The 17,837-nt window shown below is 54.0% G+C and overlaps 1 protein-coding gene across 3 annotated transcripts in view; it reads left to right on the forward strand.

The window, feature by feature from the left end:
- ABR (ABR activator of RhoGEF and GTPase) overlaps nt 1–17,837 on the forward strand; it is a 191,771-nt gene that overhangs the window by 95,634 nt on the left and 78,300 nt on the right. Inside the window, exon 1 of one of the 3 annotated variants that reach the window (XM_088828750.1) lies at nt 10,104–10,658. The exons of the other annotated variants lie outside the window; for them this stretch is intronic. Within the exon in view, the coding sequence (XP_088684876.1) occupies nt 10,524–10,658 (135 nt within the window). The 5' untranslated portion in view covers nt 10,104–10,523. Of the gene's footprint in view, nt 1–10,103; nt 10,659–17,837 lie in introns of those variants that run through there. 3 annotated transcript variants of the gene reach the window in all.

A 17,837-nucleotide genomic window follows, 5' to 3' on the forward strand; every position in this document is an offset into this window, starting at 1 on the left:
CAGGCTCAGGGGATGAAGCTGGCATGAATCGCTGCCCTCTCTTCCCTTCCTGGTCTGTTCAGAGGCTTGTAGTTCAGGATCTGAGGTTTCAGGACAAGGAACTTCCTTCTAGGTGAAAGGAGAAGCCACGTGGAGAGCCGGGCGCCTCTGAGCTGGCTTCCCAGTCTGCTCCCTTCAGATGGTGTTTGAGGCCTGGGTTAGGAGGCTTTGGGGCTGCCCCTGATCTTTACATCTCTCAGGGGTTTCCAGATGCAGATAAAACCAGGCATTGCTCCTCAAGTTACCAACCTCCTGCCTCAGCAGCCTTGCTCCTCATGGCTCCTTTCTGGATCCTTGCTGCAAAGAGAAGGAGCTTGCCTGGCCCTGCTGCGTGCCAGGTGCTGTGCCGGGTGCCCGGCTTCATTGCCACCCAGCCCTCCAACTGCTGGAGGAGCCCCCATTTTATAGATGAGGGATCTATGGCTCAGGCAGTTGCTTGGCTCATCCGAGTCAAGGAGGATGTCAATAGGCAGTGGGGAGACACAGTGCCTTGGTTGTGGCCCTCAGCCCCTCCACAGCTGGCCTTCCCTGGCCTCTCTGGCTCATCGCCGCCCCCCCCCCCCCCGCCCCAACCTCTTCACACCTGGATGGGATTTGGGCTTCTCTGATTTGCCACACCTGGCCAACCTGGAGCATCCCTGTAGCACTCACGGCCTGTCTGGGGCCTCCCTTTCCCAGATAGTGTGCTGAGATTGTGGTTCATTAACATGCTTCACACCTGCTAGTAATGCTACTTCCGAAGCAGCCTGTATTCGGTGAAGGTCCGTTCATCTCCTGCAGATCCCAGGTGGATAGGAGAATGAGCCCAGCCAGACCCATCCTCTGTCCTTGAAGCTCTGGAGTCTTTAGGGGTGGGGCAGGGAGGCCAACTGACCTGCATAATTCACACCAACAGATGTGAAATTGCCCCGAGAATGCCTTCACTTTGAGACGTTTGGCCACATAGTTGAGCCGCCAAGGGGCAGAGGCTGGATGGCCTCTGGGCTCTGGGCGCTACCAGGGCACAGAAGGGCAGGGACTGTCCCTGAAGTAGGCTGGATCTTACCCATGGACTCTTTTTTTCCATCATCTTCACCTGGTTCCTCCGGTTTCCCAGGTGGCACTAGTGGTAAAGAATCCACCAGGAGATGCGGGTTCGATCCCTGGGTCGGGAAGTTTCCCTGGAGAAGGAAATGGCAACCCACTCCAGGATTCTTGCTTGGAAAATCCCATGGACAGAGGAGCCTGGCGGGCTGTATAGTCCACGGGGTCACAAAGAGTCAGACACAGCCGAGTGACCTAGCACCTCATGCATGCACGCGCCTGGTTCCTTCACTGGTGGGTGCTGGCACTTTCTTCCCACCATGATGTTCGGGTGATGCTCTCGTGCAGGGGTCCCCAACCTCCAGGATCTAATAACCTGATGACCTGTGGTGGAGCTAATGTAATAATAATTGGAATAAAGGGCATAATAAATGTAAAGTATCTGATTCATCCCCAAACCATCTCCCCCCACTGAGTCCATGGAAAATTATCTTCCATGAAACTGGTCCCTAGGACCAAAAAGGTTGGGGACCACCACTCTTGTGGACTTTCCTCCCACCGGGTTATGAGCTGGTCGCTTCTATCTGGAAGGCCACACAGATCCCTCCCCCCCACCCCCACCCTCCTGCCTGTGTGACAGAAAGAGAAACACTTGCATAGCAGTTACAGAAGGCTGGGCCCTGTTGTAGCACTTTATAAATACTGACTCATTGAGTCCTCACCACACTTCGGGAGGCGGAGAAGGCAATGGCACCCCACTCCAGTACTCTTGCCTGGAAAATCCCATGGACAGAGGAGCCTGGTAGGCTGCAGTCCATGGGGTCGCTAAGAGTTGGGCTTCACTTTCACTTTGCACTTCCATGCATTGGAGAAGGAAATGGCAACCCACTCCAGTGCTCTTGCCAGGAGAATCCCAGGGACTGGGGAGCCTGGTGGGCTGCTGTCTGTGGGGTTGCACAGAGTCGGATATGACTGAAGTGACTTAGCAGTACACGTTGGGAGGTAGGCATTGTGACTGCTCCATTTTCCAGATGTGAAAACTGAGGTATAGAGAGGTGACACAACCTACCTGAGGTCCCAGAGCTGATGAGTGGTGATTGCTCATCTCCGTGGTTCTCTGCCAGCTGTCCAGGACAAGCCTTAGTGCACTCGATTACGTCTTCCTGGCTCTGTAACTTGAAACAACCTGTAGAGTCCTAGTCCCCACAGCTGTAAATAAGGATACATACCTCCTATCTGGAAGGGCTGCTGGGAGGACCAAGAGACACAGCAACTGTGAAAACACAGTCTGCATCCCAAGGAGGACAGTTCCTGAGGTGATCATTGTCTTTGAACCTCTCCCAGGATGTGAACCCAGTTCTCCATGGGTCCCCAGCTCTGGCTGTCCTTGGGTCCTCCCACCCCCACTCTAGTCCTAGCAGAGGTGGCTCAGCATCCCCCCCGCCCCAGCATGCCTGGGAGGCAGAGGCCCCTCTGGAGGGTGTCACAGTGGATGACCAGTTTCCTCAGGTACCATCCACCCAACCTGAACCTCTTGATTTATCTTCTTGGGAGACCCTTTGTCCTGCCCTGTAAACCTCCTGAGGTCAATTCTATTCACTGTGTGTTTTTCTGAGCACCTACCTTTTTTTTTTGGCTGCACCTTGCAGCTTACAGGATCTCAGTTCCCCGAGCAGGTTTTGAACCCAAGCCATGGCAGTGAAAGCCCAGAGTCCTAACCACTAAACCACCAGGGCACACCTTTTATAAGCTCTTGTTCTGGGTGCTGTGGGATAAACAAGAATTGCCCCTCATCCCCCCCCACACACATATGTACACACATGCACACAATCCCTCAGTTTTAAAGCTTGAGAGATGTCCTAATACAGCATCTCAAGGAAGAAGCCATGTGGCCTCAGGTGGAGGAATCAAGGAAGGCAGCATGGAGGAGGCAGCCTCAGAAAGTAGGAAGTGTTCTGCCTGGGCACTGGTCAGGAAGGACATTCTAGATAAAGGGGGCTGTTTAAGTTTTGGAATGTGGGAAGACCTCTGGAAGTGTGAGAAGAGGGGAATAGTCTGGTGGGCCGGAGCACTGGGTTCACTGGACAAGGTGGGAGGTGAGGCTGGGATTGGGCTAGGGCTCCCCTTTCCTGTACTCTCCACACCCCACCACCCCTGCCAAAGAAGAGGAGAATAGCTGGTGCTTGCCAAGGACTTGACACATGCCAGACACTGCCCCACGTGTACTAGTCCTCCCAGCAAATCTAGCATATATGCTATGCAATATGCAAGTCACTCAGTTGTGTCCGACTCTGTGCGACCCCATGGACTGTAGCCCACGAGGCTCCTATGTCCATGGGATTTTCCAGGCAGGAATACTGGAGTGGGTTGTCATTGCCTTCCTCCAGGGGACCTTCCTGACCCAGGGATTGAAACTGCATCTCTTATGTCTCCTGCATTGGCAGATGGGTTCTTTACCACTAGTGCCACCTGGGAAACCCTCAACAAACCTAGAGTTGGTGTTAGAATTGTCCCCATTTTACAGATGAGGAAACTGAGGCCTAGAGAGTTTGAATGACTTGCCCATGGTCACACAGCTGGTAAGAGGCAGAACAAGAATTCCATTCAGGAGAGTTTTTTAATTTTGTTTTTGTTTTACTGGATAAACAGTGTCGTGTACTGGCTTATATCCAACATTTGCTTCATGTGATTGAACTCTATGTGATGTTTGTAGTGACTTCTGCTATAGCAGAAAATGGGAAGTCAGAGGGAGGAGGCAGATTATCAAGAAGATGATGAACCTGATTCTATCTGCAGTGGATGCTGACCCTGTGTCTACCTGTGGCACTGGCCCCTGGGGTCAGTTCTCATTGGCCCGGGGTCTGATGAGCTCTGGAAAACAGGTGGGGCTTGAGTTCCTGTTGAAGTAGGAAGGGCCAGGGATAAGCAGAGAAGAGGGAGAGGGGGCTCCAAGCCAGGATCAGGCCTGGAGGCGAGACTGCGCCTGGCCCTTTCAGGGGACAGCAAACAGCAGAGGTGGTTCTTGTCAACAATGTGATCAGTTGAGTCATCAGCAAGGGCCCCACTGTCCTTGTTTGGGCTGACTTGGTGGCTTCCTGCTGGGCACAGAGTGAGCAATGTGTTAGAAAGAGTAATCTGATGTCAGCGGGAGGGACACATTGAAACGCTGTCCGGTCACTCCCAGTCAGATTTTTCCATGCCTGCCCTTAGCAGTGCTGTCAAGGCCATGCCTAACCTGACCACTTGACTGCTGCCCACCTCTGCAACCGCATCACCAGCCCTCCAGCTAGAATGTGAGCTCCGCCATGGAGCTTTGTCAGTTTTGTACTGAAATGTTTGCTCATTGCAAACTCTAGTACCTAGAACTGTGCCTGGCACATCAGAGATGGCCAGTAAGGACTGGTTGAACGAATGAAGACTTGCCACCCAGACTGAACTCATTTCATTCTGCCTCCTGCTGTCCTGTCTGTCCACGAGTCCCCACTGGCATGTCTAGTCACTGTTCATTTTCAGGTAGGAGTTTTTGTTTTTTTTTCTGAATCTTTTGGCTGTGCCTTGTGGCATGCTGGATCTTAGTTCCCCAACAGAGGATCCTATCCTCCCCCGCTGCAGTGGAAGTGCGGAGTCCTAACCACTGAACCACCAGGGAAGTCCCAGGTAGGAGTTTTAAGGTCACCTTCTCTGGAGAACTTCCTGTGACTCCCCTTTGCTGCATCAGATGTGTGTGTCTTTGCCCCCAGAGCTCAGTCTACTTTCCCAATTGTGGCACTTAACACACTTCTTTTTTTTAACTTCTTTATTTTTTGATTGTATCACTGAAAATTCTAACTTTACAGAAATGCATAATATGGAAAGTGAAAGTCTCCTTAAGTCTCCTTTTACAGAGAGAATATCTGTTACAAGATGGTTGTATATTTTTCCTTATTTTTCTAAGTGAGATATTATATACATAAAATACATTTTTATGTATATGTATAAATACATTATATAATACATATATATTTACTTATACATTATATATAAATACGTTGTATATGCATTATACATATTTATATATATAAACACATTTTATATATATGTGTATATGTATATATTGTTGTTGTTTAGTTGCTAAGCCATATCCAACTATGCTACCCCATGGACTGTAGTCCGCCAGGCATTTCTGCCCATGGGATTTTCCAGGCAAGAATACTGGAGTAGGTTGCCATTTCTTTCTCCAATATGTGTACATGTGTGTGTGTGTATATATATATTTTAAAAAGTGGGATCATACTATTGACACTGTATGCAGTTTGCTCTGGTTATTTTACTTAATAAGTCTTGGACATCTTGCATATCAGTAATTAAAGACCTACCTCGTTCTCCTTCACAACTGTATGTAGTGTTTCTTTTAACGGATGTACCATAATTCACTCAGCCAATCCCCTTCAAATGGACATTGCGACTGTTTCCAGTCTTTCACTGGTTTAACCATCATTGCAGTGAACATCTTTGTGCAGAGATCTTTGAGCCCTTGTAGAAGAAATGTTTTTGCAGAAAAATCCCATAAAGTGGAGGTGCTGAGTCAGAGGGTGTGAACATTTTAAATCACAATAGATATTTCCGAGTTATTCTTTCTGAAAGGGTTGTACCTCAGCCTGATAGTTCTGCGATTGTACCCTTCCCCTGGCCCTGCCTTAGCGAGGGTGGCCGGTCTGTCCCTGAGACCGTCAGCTCCACGGAGGCAGACAAATCCTCTCACTGTGGCTGCATCCTGAGTGCTACCCCAGCCCCTCGCAGGCACTGCGGGTAATGAATAGATACTTGCTGATGGAGGGGGTAAGGGAATGAGGGGATGGAGAAGAGTGTGAGAGAAGGCTGCTGGGTTTGGGGACAGTAAACTGTTGGTGGCTTGGAAAAGTGCAGGCTTGGCGGGTGTCCGAAATCTCAGTCTGCGCCCCTTGCCCATGGGGGAGCCCACGCCCCTCGCCCTCCACGGAGTGCTTCCCGCCCACCCCTCCAAGTCCGTCACCTGCCCCGTTTCTCTTCTGTCCTCCTGCTGTGTTTCCTGGGGTTCCTTACAAAACATTTTCCTCCCTTTGCCTGGAAGGCCTTTCCCTTTTCAAGATGCTGCTCAGAAACCACTCTCCTGGGAAGCTTTTCCTCTCAGGCAGGATTAGTGCCTTTGTCCTCTGTCCCTGCTGTGTGGACCAGTGAGGATACTGCCTCATCTGTTTATAGGCCCGTCACCCTCTCTGAGTTGAGTTGAGAGCATTCCTCATTTTTTTTTTTTCCCATGAGGCATGCGTGGGATCCTCCCCAACCAGGGAGGTTCACCCCTGGCCCCTGCAGTGGGAGCTTGGAGTCTCAACCACTGGACCACCAGGGAAGTTTGAGTTGAGAGCATTCTAATAGCAAGGGCTGTGTCCCCCAGGTTTGTGTATTTGTAATGCCAGGCCTTCTCTGGTATGAATGAACCATCAGATGGACAGACAAGATCAGGAATCGAAGAGGAATATTATTGCGGTTGTGTAGTGTGAGATGCTGCAAACCCTGGTTGGGGTGGTGGCTTTGGAAAAGGAAAAGAAGGAAGCACTAAGTGACTTGGTAAAAAGGATGTGGGGCCTGAGGGAAGGGACAGTCACAAGATGGTGACCCCGCCAACAGAAGTGGAGAAGCCAGAAGGGGAAGCTGGGTGAGAGAGGGAGAAGGGTCGTTTGGTCTGGCGAGGTGGAGTTTGAGGGGTTGCCAGTGGGACCTCCAAGTGAGAAGAACCAGCTGACAGCTCATATGTCACACTGGGAGCAGAGCAGGACACTGGGCTGCAGATGGGGACGGGCTAGCCGTGACGGGGGGTGAGTTCCCCAAGGGTAGAGAGCAAAGTGTGGAGGCCTGGGTCCGACTGGGTGACTCCCATCTTCTAGGCGGCAGGAGAGAGAAGGGCCAGAGTGGTCAGAGGCAGCATCGACATGGCCATGGGAGCTGAGGGGTTTAAGAGCGTCCAGACCGCAGAGGCCAAGGAGTAGAGAAGACGGCCTGTGACTTGGGAATACAGCAGCTGCGAGGCCTTTGGAGCAGGTGGCTTCTCTGGAGAGGAGGATTGGGAGCTAGGCGGAGCAGGCAGAGGAGGACACAGGGAGGAAGCCTGGTCCAGGCTGGCTCAGGGCACGGGCAGGGGAAAGGGAGGGGACCCCCGGGACTTGTGAGTCATTCCCTCCAGGGGCAGGACTGAGGGCCTCTGAGTGGAGTCTGTGTGCCCCGGGGGAGATGGAAGGGCACTCGAGTTACTCACCGGAATTTCCAGCCAACCCCGGGACCGGTGGAGTGGAGATGTTTGGATGTTCAGGGAGCAGCTTCTGAGAGGTTTCAGGGTTCGGAAGAAGTGGGTGTCGATCTTGCCCTGCTGGGGAGGGGCCTGGGGAAACAGAGAGGGGGATACTTCTAGGAGACCCCTCAGGGCCCCTCATGTTCCTTTGGGTGGGGGGAGAAAAATGGGGGGCCCTCGGGCTTTTAGGCCATTCTGCCATGCCACTTGCTTGTCCGACCAGTGAGGGCAGCCCCCATATGCCATGCACTCGGAGACTGCAGGGTGGGAGACTGGCACAGAGCCCTGGGCTGGCACGCTTCTGCCCTGGGGAATGCCAGTCCTGGTTGTTCCCAAGTCCTGAGAACAGCCTCACCCACCCAAACCAGATGAGGAATTGTGGCCCTTCTGATGTGCCCTGGCTATATATAACCCAGCCAGGGCAGAGACAGGGACTGATGGAGAGGGCGGGTGTAGGGTGGGGTGTGCCTGTGTGGAACCCCGTCAGCCATGAGGCCCCAGAGAACTTACACCAAGTCCCTCGGTCTGTATTTCAGCTCTAGTGACAGGGAGAAGACAGGTTTTCAGCTGTAATAGAATGGCAGGCACCCCACCTAGAGATCAGAACTTTCAAAGATTTTGGGGGAAGTTGGGATGAGAAACCACGTCCACTCCTCTCCTTTTCCCTCCTCCCTCTTCCTCAACCCTTCCACCCAGCCTGGAGGCTCAACCAAGGACCCTATTCTTAGCTGAGATAGTCGGAAGGCGAGGTGATGACCCCAGGTGGGTCCAGGGTGGCGCATGGTTGACCCCCACTTTGGAATGCATTTCCAAATGAGTCCCAGAGAGCTGGACTCTTCCCTCTATGTCCATACACCTGCCACCAGATGGGGATGCACCATTGCATAAGGAGGTCCTGGTAGACACACAAGGCATTAGGGACAACTCAGACACTGCATCATTAAGAACCACACTGGCTGGTCCTGGCAACTGTGTACTGAGAGTCACTTGTGAGCTAGAAGAAGCACCAGGAAGATTTCGAGGAAATCCCCGACTAGAGACATAGTTTGGGGACTGGTGGAAGATTGGCAGGGTGGGGGCAGGTGGGGGGTGCTTGAGTGGAGTTGGAGCTTCAGGGCTCATTGCTCAGAATCCAGAGTGTTCACTTGACCTGCCTGGTTGGTGGCACTTACTATACAGGTTTACAGAGTGGTAGATTGATCATGTGTGATGCTGAATTTGATTCCAGGATACCAGGAGGAAATGGGACAGAGGTGATATTCCAGGACCCTCTGATATTCCAACACCCTCTCCCCAACCCCACCCCCCAACCCCCCCCCACACATACTCCCACACTTCCCTCAGAGAAACAATCAGTTGCAAGAAGGCAGCAGCCTTGTCTGTAAGCCTGATTCAGTGCACAGATATTTCATTTAGACTCCACCTTGTTTTGTTTCTTAAATATAATTTACCTGCCATCGTTTATTTTTTATTTTTATTGTTTTGATGTGGACCATTTTTAAAGTCTTTGTTGCGTGTGTTACAATATTGCTTCTGTTTCATATTTTGGTTTTTTGGCCCGGAGGCATGTGGGATCTTAGCTCCCAGGCCAGGGAATCCACACCCTCTGCATTGGAAGGGGAAGTCATAACCACTGGACTGCCAGGGAAGTCCCTCTGCCATCATTTTTAAATTGAGAGCTCTCACTTAAGAATCCAGATTCCGGCTTCTCTGGAACAATCAAGACGGGGTTTGGGGGGGTGGGGGGGCAATCTTGAGCGTGCACTGCCCCTGGCAGCCAGCAGCTGGAGCTTTCTTGAATTCACCTGGTCCCTACCTGACTCACTTCACTAAACGATCTTACCCGCACCCTCCTGGGGCCTGGAGTTTGCAACCTTTGTCCTAGATGTTGTGTTGTGAAAGAGCTTTTCCCAGCTGCCGCCCTGAAACTCTTTCCCGGCAAGCGTAGGTGGTTGTATTGATACATCTCTGGATGGGGCCAGGGGGACCGGGGGATGTGCGGATGCATTTAGCTTCTGGAAGCATGGGAAGCTAGCGGAAGCAGGCTGGGATGGGCAGGGCTGGCGATGCTCTGGTCCTGGCTTCAGTGTACCCTTCCCTGCGGGGTTGGTTCTACTGGGCCCAGAGGCCCTTCTTGAAGGAGAAGAGCCCCAAAGAGGTGTGGTGCTGCTAATCTCAGCAGCATCTGTAAGAAGGAGGTGTGGTACCTCTGGCGGCCCCAAACGGCCCCCGCTGCAACCCCTGGCTGGCACTTGTGCTTCTGCCTCGGGAAAGCAGGTCAGGCCTCCTTTGCACAAAGCCTTCCCCCAACCACGGTGGCGATGGAAACTATGGTTTCTCACCAGGCCTAAAGGTGTCAGAGCCTGGGGCGGAAGTGACAAGGGGCTGGTCGGCATCCCAAGGTGACACCGAGGTTGGCCCGGGGGCCCGCGAGGCTATGCGGGCAGCTGCTCCTCCGCTCCGCCCCCGCCCGCCGGCTCGCCCAGCCCGCGGGGCCGGTGAGGGGCCGTAAATAAAAGCCTGTCTCTGGGAAGCAGACCTCCCCCCGCGCCCGGCCCGGCTGCGGCCTCGTCGCCCCTCCTCCGCGCTCCCGGAGCCTCCCGCCGGCCGGCTGGCCCGGCGACCGCAGAGAGGGGAACGGCTCCACCTCGCCCGTCGAGCCGTGCATTTCCTGTCTTGAGAGCGAACGCGAGCCTCGGCGTCCAGGAGGGCGGGATCCGAGCGGCCGGCGGCGGCGGCGGGGCGCCCGGGCCGGGCTGCGAGCGGCGCGGGGAGCGGGGCCCCGCCTGCCCGGAGAGCCGGCGCGCACGGCGGGCAGGGGCGCGCGGGCCCCGGGATCGCGGCGGCGGCGGCGGCGGCTGGAGCTCCCCGCAAGAGGCGGCCGGCACCCGCGGGGCCGCCCCGCTTCCCCTTTCTCCGGGAGGGCCGGGAGCCGGCGGCCCGAGAAGGTTCATAATGGACCCTTTCATCGGCAGCCGGTGGCCGGGCGCCAGGACGGACTCCGGGGAGGCCCGCGTGCTGCTGTAGGCCTGCCCCGCGCGCTCCTCCCGTCCCCGCCGGCCCGCCCCGCTCCCTCCCGGGCGCCGGCGGCCACGGCTGCTGCCGTTGCTGCCGCCGGGACCCCGCTTCCTGTTTGCCCTCCGCGGCTCCGGCTGCCATGGAAGAGGAAGAGGAGGCGATAGGCTTTTTGGACAAGGTCCTGGAGGATGAAGATGTGTTTCTGCTGGAGGAGTGCGAGCTGGGAACCCCGACCAGCCCCAGCTCAGGGTCCCCCTTCTTGGTGACTGTGAAGGTGGGAACGTGACACGCCCTGGATGCTTGTCGGGGGAGGGGGCAGGGCTCGCGGCTCTGACTGCAGAAATGGCTGGTTTGCGCACCAGCTTCGTGGCTGAGCTGGAGCACCCCAACCGGAGAGGGGGCCGCCCGCCCGCCCGGGGATGCGAGGGGCTGTGCTCCGGGCAGTTGTTCCCGGGGGAGAGGTGCAGTGCCCGCCTCCTCCCCTTGGACCAGTTGTCCTCGGAGGGGAGTGGCTGCTGGCTTTTCCCAGACCAGCTGGGGGTGGGGGGGTGGCGGTGGCTTTTTCTCTGGCAGTGACATGAGTCACCTGGGGGGCACGCCAGGGGTGTGAGCCTGCTTGCCCACCCGCCCCTCCCCAGGAGCCGGCTGACCTGAAACCAGAAAGCTATAATTCCTTGTTTCCATGGCAGCAGGGGGATGAGTGCACTTGGGAAGTTCAGGCCAAGGGGGCCCTTGCTCTTCCTGGCTAGGAGACTTGGAGCATCTGGGCCAGGGCTCGGGGTGTTTGGAGGGCTCCAGAACCAGGGGTCACTGGGCTTCCTTGAAGGAAAAGAGTTGGATGAGCCGAAAAGGGGAGGTAACAGCCGGCTTGGAGGCCGGAGCTGGGTGGATAAGGCACTTTACCCAAGGTGGGCCCTGGCAGGAAGCATAACAGCCCACTGACACTGGGCTATGGGCCTTCTCTGCAGCAGCGCCCTTGTGTCGATGGAGAAGTTGCCTTGAAGGTAGAGTGGGAGGGGCTGGACGGCCTCAGTCCCCCTCCCTTCTCTTCACCTGCGCCCCAGGGATTGGGCTCCCCCTTGAAAGCACACTAGTGCTGCACACCACACTATATTCTTCCTTTCCTTCACCTAGGCCCGCTTCTAAGAGCTCTGACCTCAGTGTTTTGCTCACCTCCTCCCCGTTCTGCGGCTTGAAGGGAGGGCCAGTGAGAACGTTTGGCAGGGAGTTCTCAGGCTGCAAGCCAGGCTACCTAACAGAGAGCGCCTGTCTGTGGGCCCCGGCCCGTCTGCCCTGGCAGCACTTCACCCCAGAGGGCGTGGTGCACAGAGCCTTGCTGTGGGCAGGAGGCAACTGTCACTGAGCCTCCCTGGGCTCCTTTGTCCCTCCTGTAAGATGGGCATCAGAGCCCTGCTCCATCTGGGCTACAGTGTGGTTCCGAGGAGGAGCTAATGGAGGTAAAAATAGACTGCAGGCCCAGGGTAGATGGCTGATGTGTGGAAGGGGTGGAGCAGTAGCTGTAGGCCTGGGTGTGGGGCAGAGAGGAGCTATAATGGGAGGCTGGCAGTGGTTGATGCCCCACCCTGGGTTGCTCATCTGGTGCTAGCCTGGCACACTGGAGTAAGTCATGTCTCTCACTGGGCCCCTGAGGCCTTGCCCTTGGGGTCTGACCAGCCATCCCAGGAGCAGGATGGGGAAAAGTCTGGTTATGAACCAAGAGCACTTGCTGGGAGTTTAGTGGTGTGTGGGATGGGACCTACGTGGGTTCCTAGTGGTCCTTCCCTGAGATGCCCTCCCCAGCACAGATAGAGCCCCACTCCTGTGCTGCCTTATGGGTCTCCTCCCTGGTTTATACCAGCCTAGCCCATATTTTATTCTGTTTGGAACTCTAGACTCTGCCTCCTTGATTCTGTTCTCGTTGAGGGCAGAGCCCTCTTGTATTCATGGTGGGCACTGCACAGAGCCTGGTGTGTGGCTGGTGTCCAGTGGATTGGTGGGATGAGTGAGGCTCAATGTCCCTGGCCTTGTAAGGAGGAAGCATGTGAATGCCATGGGGCCTTAGGTACACATCACACCTAAAAATGCTGTTCCTCCCGGAGCCCTGTGAGTGCCTGGCTGAGTTCTCCCCTCTGCCCTGCTGCCGCAGTGTTCCTGGACCTGTCTCCAGGGGGAACAGCCCTTTCCTGAGTGTTGGGGAATTCTAGGCCCGCTGTCTCAGCCTGAACACATCTAGGAAGACTTTCTCCACTACCAGGCTTGGCCATCTACAGAGGGAAAAGCAGGCAGAAAGCTCACTGATTCATTCAACAAACACTCAGGTTCTGTTCTAGTCAAAGCAGGGTGCCTGGTACTGGGGAGGAGAGGAGATGAAAAAGACTTGATCCTCTCTCATAAAGAGTTCAGAGCAAGGGGGCAAGTGCCCAGATAATAGGAATATAATGAGAAAGTAGGCAGAGCCAGGAGAAGGGTTCTGATAAAAGGGTACTAAATTCAGATTAGGAGAGACCGCTTCTCATTGAGTCAGGGATGGGTGTGGGGGTGTGTGTGCGGATGGGCATGTACACCTGTGAGGTCAAGGCTCCTTTCCGGAGGCTGTGCTCCTGTCTGGGGCTTGGCACACTCCTGCGTGGTAGACTCTTCTTGGCAGCTGGTAGGAGTCCAGGGGCATTCTCTCTTTGCTGTTACTTTACTTCAGGAGTACTTAACCTTCAACAGTGTCCAAACACCAGTCCTATTATACAGGTCAAATCAGTCCTATTATACAGGTCAAATCAGTCCTGTTTTCAGCATCGTTTCTGAGATGCTGCATCCTGGACAGGGGACAGGTATGAAGATGGCCGTGGTTTTCTCCATGGAGCTTGGAGCTGGAGCTTGCCATATGTTTCAACCCACACCTGCCTTTGGGGAGTTAATAGTCTATAAACTAAGAATAATGCATGAATACCGAGAGCAGCATCGCCTTCCCTTTGTAAGGTGTTGTGTGTGTCCTCCAAATCTTGCAGACAGTTCTATTTAAAGGTACCTCGGGCTGATAGAGGCCTTCCTATGTAAAAGCTGCTATTTAAAGGAACTCAATTGTCAGGGATTTTTTAGTCCTTTTGTAATGCAGATTAACTCCTCAGGTGAATTCTGTGCCAATTTTTAATGGATTATCCACTGCCTGTGTTTCTGTTTCACTTGTCCAAATCTCTGCTCCCCCTGACCATGTGTAGCGATGGCCATGCCTGTGTTCCCTGCTCAGGTTTTTCCCTGAAGTGTGGGCCACAGATGAGATGATTTGAGAGATATTTTAGGTAGCACCTAGATGTAGATCTTGTGCTTTAACAGTTGGGCATACATTTTAATGTATCTTAGAAAAAAAATAAGAACTTGATTGGTGGTCCAGTGGTTAAGACGCCGAGCTTCCACTGCAGCTGGTGCGGGTTTGACTTGTGCGTCTTTCCTGTGCTGTCAAATATAATGCTGGGGATAAGGCTGTGTTTGTTTGGTTTTTCTTTAATTTCACTTTTTTTATTTCTTTTTGGCTGTGCTGGGTCTTTGTTACTGCACAAGCTTTTCTCTAGTTGCGGCGAGCAGTGGTTACTCTCTGGCTGTGGCCTGTGGGCTCCTTATTGTGGTGGCTTCTCTTGTTGGGGAGCACAAGCTCTAGAGTGCATGGGCTCCAGTGATTGTGGATCCCAGGCTCTAGAGGCAGGCCCAATAGCTGTGGTGTAATGGGCTTAGGTGCTCTGCAGCATGTGGGATCTTCCCGGACCAGGGATTGAACCCGTATCTCCTGCATTGGCAGGCTGATTCTTTATCTCTGAGTCACCAGGGAAGCCCAAGGCTGTGCTTTTAAGAAGCCAGTTGTTGCAAAGAACAGTATTAAGTAAGCCTGCTGGTGGTATGTAAGTATGACACAACTCAAAGATGTGGGATGTGAATGACTGAACGATGGAAGCGCTGCTGGACCCCGTGGGGCCTGCCTGTGGCTTCAGACAGCAGGGAGCCCGGAATATGGGGATCCACCTTTTCGGGAGAGTCCCCCAGCAGGGGCCCCTGTCTTCTGCTCTCCGTTCTGCTGAGGAACTAACTGAAAGAGAACTTCCCGGTGCCTGGGGCTGGGAAGAGGAGAGAATGGCCGAGTTCCTTGCATCGACTCAGCTCAGGGAGGGGCCTGCTATTCTGAGGCTGATGCTCAGCGTGGACACAGCGCCTAGACTCAGTGGCATCGACTCTGACCAGACAGCCCCACCGCCACCTCCTGACCCCTTGCAGACTGGTGTGGCCAATGGGCTGAGTTCTGCTGTCTGCAGAGCCACTTGGCTTAAGACTCGGGAGTCGCAGGCGGTCCTGCCTGTTCAGCCCACATTGCTGTCTTGGAGGAGAATAAGGCTCCTGGAGAGAGTGTTTTGATTTGGCCTGGAGCCAAAGCCTTGGAGGCTTTATTTAGCCCAGACTGTAGAAGACCAGGCCGGAGCCAGCTGAGCCTAACTTGCAGCTACTGTCCCCTTCAGAGTGACTTGACCTCTTGGATTTGGGGCCTCAGGCTGTGACAGCCTTTCAGCCCAGTAGATTGTGTAAAATGCTGGCCATGATTGAGCCCACCATGGCTGCTGAGTTTCATAAGCTCTGCTTGGGAGGAAGTAGGGACAAGTGTCGCCCAGAAGGCAGCTTCCCTGTGTGCAGGACTGGCAGGCAGCCTGGCACAGACTGTGGGGGCCCTGAACTCCTGAGAACTCCCCCTGGTGATTCTGGGCATGTAGGCGCCTCTGGGGGGCTCTTTGGGGGTCAAGACTGTCCTCTCCCCTGTCTTTCCAGTGCTGGGCACACAGTGAGGAATGAGTGAATGGGTGCTGAGCCCTGGTGGCTTTTTTGTTTATTTTGTGGCCACACCGTGCAGCAGGTGGAATGTTAGTTCCCTGACCAGGGGTGGAGCCCATGCACCCTGCAGTGGGAGGACAGTCTTAACCACTGGACCACCAGGGAAGTCCTGAGCCCTGGTGTTTTACGGGATGAGAGTAGCCCCAGGAGGACTGAAAAAGGAATTGTGAATTTCCAGGTAATTCCAAACCAGGAACAGGTGGGTCTGAGGAAAGCGAAGATGGAAGAGGATTGGGGTGTTAACTGAGAACAGGTTCCGTTCCGTTCCGTCGCTCAGTCGTGTCTGACTCTTTGCGACCCCGTGGACTGTAACCTACCAGGCTTCTCCGTCCATGGGATTCTCCAGGCAAGAATACTGGAGTGGGTTACCGTTTCCTTCTCCAGGGGATCTTCCCGACCCAGGGATAGCTGTTGGTAAAATGGTTAATTTCACATCCTTTTTCATTGCCTCCATCCCCTCACCAGCCAAAACATCAGAGTGAATACAGCCAGAGTGGGGCTGTTTGGGAGTGACTGCTTGCTGCGTTTGGGGGGATTCTTTCGATTGGGCTCCGAGGTTGGAGTCTAATGAGGAGGGGGTCCTGCTGCACTGGGCTGTCATGGGGGCTAACCCCAGGGCCTGTGCTCGTGCCTGGGTGGAATGTAAAGGCTTGGTGGGAGCCATGAGTCACCAGCTCTTCACCCTGGACTTGCTCCAGCCAGATCTACAGTTAAGCCCACACTGTGCCCCCAAGTGACTTTTTGAGAGTGTGTTTGCCAAGCCCTTGGGCACATCCCCGGTTGGCAGGTAACATAAAGGGAATGGGATACAGGAGGGAAGCGCTGGCCCCCAACATAGAGGGCTAGTTCCCACTTGTCAGGCAGAAGCAGTAGGGTCTGACATTGACCTCCGCCTCCAAGGCCTGTGGGCCCTGCTCCAAGCTCCTGTCTCGTTCCTTGGAGGTGGTGCTGCCTGCCTGCGATACCCACAGCTCTAGACAGCTGGTAGTTTCCTTTCTCTGTGCCTCAGAGGGATAATGATAACACCATCCAGACTGCAGGATTCCAGAGAGTTAATCCTCAGAAAGCACTTAGAACTGTGCCTGGTACTTGTGAAGCCATCAATAAGTAACTATTGTTTTTTCCTAAACCTTGGCACCCGTACTGGTCTCCTAATGCTGCCGAAAGCAACTACCACACATTTGGTGGTTTAAAACTACACAGATTTGTTCTCTTGCAAGTTTCAAGGGTCAGGAGTGCTGCATTCCTCCTGGAAGCTCTAGGGAAAATGGCCTGTTCCTTGCCTTTTCCAGCTTCTAGAGGCCCCTGATTCCTTGGCTTGTGGCCCCATCCTTCGTCCTCAGAGCCAGCAGTGCTTTCAGTTTCTCACTCAATCTCTCCCTGTCCCTGCCCCCGTCCCCTCTCTCTCTCCTCCTGTGGGCTAGTCACCTTTTCTCTGACCCTGACCCTCTTGTCTCCTGCTCATAGGTCTCTTCCACGCATGCTGTGCTGTGCTAAGTTGCTTCAGTCGTGTCCAACTCTTCGCGACCCTGTGGACTGTAACCCACCAGGCTCCTCTGTCCTTGGGATTCTCCAGAGAATACTGGAGTGGGTTGCCATGCCCTCCCCTAGGGGATCTTCCCGACCCAGGGATCACACTTGTGTCTCCTGTGGCTCCTGCCTTGCAGGCAGGTTCCTTACCGCTGAGCCACCGGGAAGCCCCAAAAGGTCTCTTACCTGGGCTCTATCTGATAATCCCAGGATAACCTCCCCACCTAAAAATCCTTAGTCACATTTTCTAATTCCCTTTTGCCACTAAGGTGACATAGTCTCAGGTTTTGTGGCTGAGGAGGAGGACATCTTTGGCAGGATGTCCAATTACAAGATCAGGTTTTATTTCAGAGACTCTGGGAAAGACTGCCTCCAACAAAATTGTTAACTGGTTTGCTGGTAGCAGGTCAAGAGTTAAGTTCCTCACCTGGGGAAAGGGTAGCAGGGCCTGTGAGAACTTGCTGGGCAGCCAGGCAGCAGGGAGGAAGCAGCTCTCCTGGGACCTAGGAGATTTCTGATAGCTTCAGAAATATGAAGCTTAGCATAGCTTCAGCTTGTGCTAAGAGTGTGTGCTTAAATGCCCAAAGAGGGAGCTGTTTGAGATTCTAGGTAAGCATCTGAAGCTTGACAAAGGAACACAGAGTGAGGCAATCATCAGAGCAGGAGATGAACCCTGAATTTGGTGTTCAAGGACCTGGGAGGAGGAGGGAGTCCAAGCTCTGCCACTTTCTGGCAATGTGATTCTGGACTGGTCCCCTCCCTTTTTTTAAGTCTTACTTGTTTGTTTCCATTTGTATCATGGAAAAATATAGTACCCCCCTTCGGAGAGGTATTTGAGAGGGCAGTGAAGCTGAATGAGAGAGTGGAAAGAACTTACAAGGCTTAATAAGTGTCAGGTGCCCACATGTCAGGAGCATCACGTGGTGCTGGGCTTTGGAGGGGGAGGGGACGGGGTACAGAGGAGCAAGATACAGGTGCTTCAGAGGCACTGCAAAATCATCGGGCCGGTAACAAGATCAGGCATGTGTCGGGGGCAGCAGACTCCCTCTTTGGGAGCCGA

This window comes from Moschus berezovskii, chromosome 20, assembly GCF_049115385.1.
Source record: "Moschus berezovskii isolate FMDL1 chromosome 20, NW_MosBer_1.0, whole genome shotgun sequence".
Lineage (NCBI taxonomy): Eukaryota > Metazoa > Chordata > Mammalia > Artiodactyla > Moschidae > Moschus > Moschus berezovskii.